The 5,134-nt window shown below is 29.9% G+C and overlaps 1 protein-coding gene across 1 annotated transcript; it reads right to left on the minus strand.

Moving 5' to 3' along the window:
• Positions 1–3,391: 3,391 nt before the first annotated feature.
• On the minus strand, positions 3,392–4,922 carry LOC114425856 (CASP-like protein 4D1). The gene is made up of 3 exons (XM_028392818.1): positions 4,755–4,922; positions 4,131–4,266; positions 3,392–3,845 (listed from the first exon to the last, which is right to left on the minus strand). Exons 1-3 carry the CDS (start codon positions 4,901–4,903, stop codon positions 3,594–3,596), a joined length of 537 nt encoding a protein of 178 aa, XP_028248619.1. The 5' UTR covers positions 4,904–4,922; the 3' UTR covers positions 3,392–3,593.
• Positions 4,923–5,134: the final 212 nt, after the last annotated feature.

Genomic DNA, 5,134 nt, shown 5'->3' on the forward strand with positions numbered 1-5,134 from the left:
TAAAAATGATTGTTTAATTTTATTATCAAAACAAAACTGAATTTATTCTATTAGCTTAGAGTCACCAAGTTTGGAAAAAAAATAATTACAACAAAGTTGTCATAAATACCAACTATCCCACCTTACATATATAAAATAATAAAAAACAAATCCAATTATTATAAACAGTTTAAGTTTGATTCAATTATTTAAGGAGTTAAATTTTTAACTCAAATTCACTTTGATTATTTCAGTTTGTTAATTCAATTCACTTGATTAGGCAACTATATGCAACTGCGTTGACAGAAATGGTCTCAAAACACTTGATAGAAGTGGTGGGAAGAGAGGCGGGGTACTTGGTGCCTGGAGAGAAGGCTCAAGAGGTGGCTACCAGAGTGTCAAGAACAGTTGCAACAGATGTGGCAAGAACAGTCTATGAATATAATCAACTAAGACTTGTAGAAGAGGTGGTAAGAAGAGTATATTATCAAGTAATAAGAAGTCTTCCTTGGTAAGATGTTAAAGATGTAACCAGAAAAGTAGCTGAGGTAGCAAGAAGTTAGGAAGTTTACGCATCCGTTTAGTTTCAATCTTGTTTAGGGTTTAGTGTGATGTATCTTTTTTTGTTTTTGGTTTTATATTTTTTTCTTCTTTTTATGTAGAAGACTTCAGCCCTTTATAATTTAAGTATATTTGACATTGACATTTCTTTGTTATCGTCTTATTTTTTGATTCTGTAACATTTTTATTTTTCTTATTCTATATGTTATCGTCTTATCTCCTAGTGGGCATAGGAGAATATTGTTGAAAAAGAAAAGCTGAAACAATTTTCTAATACGTTTGTGTTCCATTCTTTTTAAGCAAACTCAAGACATATATATGATACTATACTATTCTATTCTCTAACAGGCATATTAGAATTTATAGCTCATAAAATACGGATGAAGTTCAAGCAAGCAGATGTTATAGATTTTTTTAATATAAAACACAAACATTTTTTATAGTGGTAATGTTGTGATCATTATTTTGTAACTTATTCCAATATTTATACTTTTGTCTCCGTAGAAGTCAAATGAAAAGCTAAATATGGAAGCATGGGTTTTGAGGAAGGAACACACTATTACACTTTGACTCTCACATGTATGTATTCTGGTCTCTGGAGGAGTGTTTACATATATAGTACGTATAGGTCCGGCTGTTTTGGCAATGTAATTTTTGTTACTACTTACCACTTGTGTTGTGCCTTATCGTTGGAACCCTTACTTACTCATCACGCATGCGTTTTCTCTTTTTTGATTAATTCTCTAAGTCCTGCATGTGCCATTGGATACCTTGTTTTCCTTTTGTTGTGTTTAAAACCATGGCCTGTGCAAAATTCATACAATAAATCAATGATCAATATTAGAGAGAGTATTAATTTGATGCTTCAATATTGTTTACGAAAGCCATGATTTTACTAACATCTTTACGTACGTGCGTGGCGAGAGTATGGTAATAACATCTAAGTGAATGGTAAACATGGGGAGGTAATAGAGCCAAATTGTCACTTGGTGTTGCTTTTGACATATACACGGTGCATATACTAGCTAGGTCTAGGTAGGGGGTTCTTTTGCTTTTGTTTTAGTTGCTTATTGGACTAAGGTATATAATACCTGTGCCTTATGCAATGAATTAGGCTGATCAAAAAATATATAAAAAATTCAATATTTGAGAGTATTTGATGCTTCATATTGCTTGATTTTGTGAGTTCCTTAGTAGTTAGTGCTAACATCTTTACGAAAGCCATTGAGGGATCTTTACATGGCAAGAGTATGGTAATACCATACTAACATCTAAGTGAATGGTAAACATGGGGAAGAAATAGACCCAAATTATTATCACTTGGTGTACGTTGCTTTCTGAACAAGACTTACAAATTAAAGGAAAATAATTTTACACTGAGTAATCCCACCAAACCAAGTTCTCCTTCGTACATCGTATACCAACTACCAAGTACATGCAAGAGACAAAATCATTGAACCCAATTAAGGAAAATGAAAAATCCAACCAAGAGGAAAGAGAGAGTGTACCTTGCCAACAAGAATTCTAATAATTTAATTATAATTATATGGTTAATATTACTTTCTCTGATTCTCACTTTGTCACTAAATATGTGTAGGTACGTAGATAGATAGAGTAAATGAAATAACTAAATTTTTTCAATAAAACAAAGATATAAGTATATTTAATATTAGCTTCAAAGAATTAAGCGAGTATAGTTATCTCTTTTTTACATGAGAAACGCAATCTTTGCCATTTTTTAAATTTATTTAAGACAATAAAAAAAAACGATAAACATCACCAAAAAATTATCAATGAATTTATAAGGGTCATGAGCTATTTAACTATAAGCCTAAAAAATTTGTGCAAGTTTATTAAAACATTCACTTACTTTACATCATGCATAAATTAACACCTTGTACACAACATGAAAATGGAAGGCAGCCAGCAAATTTCATTACCTGACGACTGACGCGTGTCTCATCTCAACTGTGCATGTATGCAAATTACATGGCACGCTTAGCAGTATTGCTGTATTGAGTATTGTGTAACCAAATTTCGTGAGCCAGTTCTGGTGTGAATTGTTTCAGCATTTTTTTAAACTGCAAATATAATTATTATTAAGAAGGAAGCAAGATTGGTGCACAAGTAGTGGCATCCAATCTGCAACGTTTCAGCATTGTGGACCCAACCTTTCTGTGTTCTACATATCATCTTAAAGTTGTTAATGTGGGAAAGTGAATAACTTCCGCAAAGCAACAATCTATTCACCATAGATATATTAATTAAAAAATCCGATTTGCCATTAACTTGTTGTAAAGGTTTTATATAGATAGAAATTTTATAATTACAAATAAGGCCTACATGAATGCTATATTTAAAACATGTTTTAGTAAATTATATATAAAATATAGAAATATAATTTACTATAAAACATATAATTATATTTAAAATAAACATAAAAAATATTTTATTTTATTTATATTAATTTTGATATTTTTGTTTTTATTAATAATGAAATATATAATGCATAGGATATATATTATCATTGTCAAGTCATCACTTAATATTATTAATCCACAACAAAGACTAAAATATTTTTTTACAGAAATTAAAATTTAAAGCAAAAAACTATGTCGCTACCCTGATTGCAATCGAGAGTCACGCTAGATTAAAACAAAAAAAATTTATAGGGATTAAGTTGTTATTTAAGCCTATCTATTTTATTATATATTTTGTTTTAATTTTATTTCTTTTAATTAAAAAATAAACCATCTCTTTCAATTTTAGATTATATATTTGTTGCTAGAATTGAAAGTAAATTTTTTTTCTAATTAATGGACCAAAATACTCAAATTGAAATACACAAAGCTCGAAATAAATTTCCACGCACCATCAATAATATAAATAAATAAAATCCACTTTTACAAATAATTACTAAATAAAAATGTTATATGATGTATACTACTTGAAGACAAACAATAATACATGAATATATGAACTAGCTAGCTTTATTAGGAGCTGATGAGTTACTTGAATTGATGATTTGCTGCTGAGAAGACAAAAATCAATATTTAATTAAAAACGCCTTTGCTTCGGCTTCGATTAATGGAGGAGATGATTGAAACGATAGTCATGGAAAGGCATGCAACAAGGAGAGTAGCAGAAGCCACTATCCCTCGAACAAAAAACTTGTCATATGTGGTCCTTGTTGGGTCCTTCTTTGGGGTACCCACTGAGTCAAATATGTCATCCAAGAACTTTTTAAATTCCAAAGACACTGCAAAGCCAGCACCAACGCCCGTGGCCAGAAGCACACAAATTACCTGCAATTTCATATATACACCTTTTCATTAATTCAATTAATTAAACACATTATTATCCACATATACTAGTACATGTATATATTTTTAATTAAATTTAATCATTATTTAAGTATAAAACAATTTTATAATATTAATTAATCACAAATTATCGTTGATATAATTTTTAAAATACTCATAATAAAAACCAACAAAATTTATTATATATTACATCATCAATACAAATAACTTATTTTTTCTTTTTAATTTGTTCAGGCAATAAACTAATTAACAATAAAATGGTAGGACCTTGTCTCCAAAGAAGTCAAATTCTGGCAAGAACCCATTGCGTATCAACCTCTTCTGCTTTACCGCATAATATATGGCAAATGGTAACTGCAGTATACAATATGTACCACCAATTATTGCAATCACCGCCTCGTACCTGCAGTTAATTTTCACATAAACATGACACACCAATACATTACATTACATTAATGAATTAAGTTTACGTGATAAAATTGTTAAATTTTATTATATATATGTACTATCAAACAGTATATAAATTAATGTTAAATAAAATCAATCAAAATATCAATATCTTCATGCCATCATAGTTGAACAATGAGAAATGTTAACACATGCAACACATCTTAATCTATTCTTTTAAACACACTTTTTTTTATATTATTGACAAAAATTTATTAAAAATTACTAATTTTTACAGGTATGTTTCTTGTTTAATAAGTCTCTATTAATGTGTTGGAGAGTGTGTAGTTGATTAACATTCCTCTTAAACAATTATTCCAAACCAAAAATTAGGATCCTAAATATATACATAGTAGAGCAGCATTGAAATTTCAATTATATGACAATCATCATGAATAAATGACTATGGTTATCAACACTAGCTAGCTTGAATGGTTTTCTTACCGGTATGAATAGAAATCTTGAAATCTCAACTTTGTTCCATCATCAAATTTGACCTTGTTTGTAAATAGCAGGGCCACAGTTGCAGCTGAGGCTGCGAGAGCAACAATCCTCAGAAAAAGCATCGAGTTGGCCACAGTTTTGGACACCATGTTCACTTCAAATTAAGGTCTTTTCCTCCAATACAATTAATCTTGTGTACCAACAGAAACCCCTTTTATATGCAAAACTAATAAGGAAGACTCTGTTAATTTATTTGTTTCTTCTCGTTAGCTCCAATGGCATTTGTTTTAATCTACAAAACCGCGTTTTTTACACTCTACTCACAATGTCCCTCATTTAGATGAATGTTGGAAATAAGAGCAATGCCAATGCATTGTTCA

The sequence above is a fragment of the Glycine soja genome, chromosome 9 (assembly GCF_004193775.1).
Source record: "Glycine soja cultivar W05 chromosome 9, ASM419377v2, whole genome shotgun sequence".
NCBI lineage: Eukaryota > Viridiplantae > Streptophyta > Magnoliopsida > Fabales > Fabaceae > Glycine > Glycine soja.

Bases quoted from the DNA above. Each gene is read 5' to 3' on its own strand.
- LOC114425856 (XM_028392818.1), bottom strand. From the start codon at position 4,903: ATGGTGTCCAAAACTGTGGCCAACTCGATGCTTTTTCTGAGGATTGTT. The intron at 4,267-4,754 runs GTAAGAAAACCA...AATTAACTGCAG, and splicing joins CAAGATTTCTATTCATACCG to GTACGAGGCGGTGATTGCAA. The intron at 3,846-4,130 runs GTCCTACCATTT...ATGAAATTGCAG, and splicing joins TTGACTTCTTTGGAGACAAG to GTAATTTGTGTGCTTCTGGC.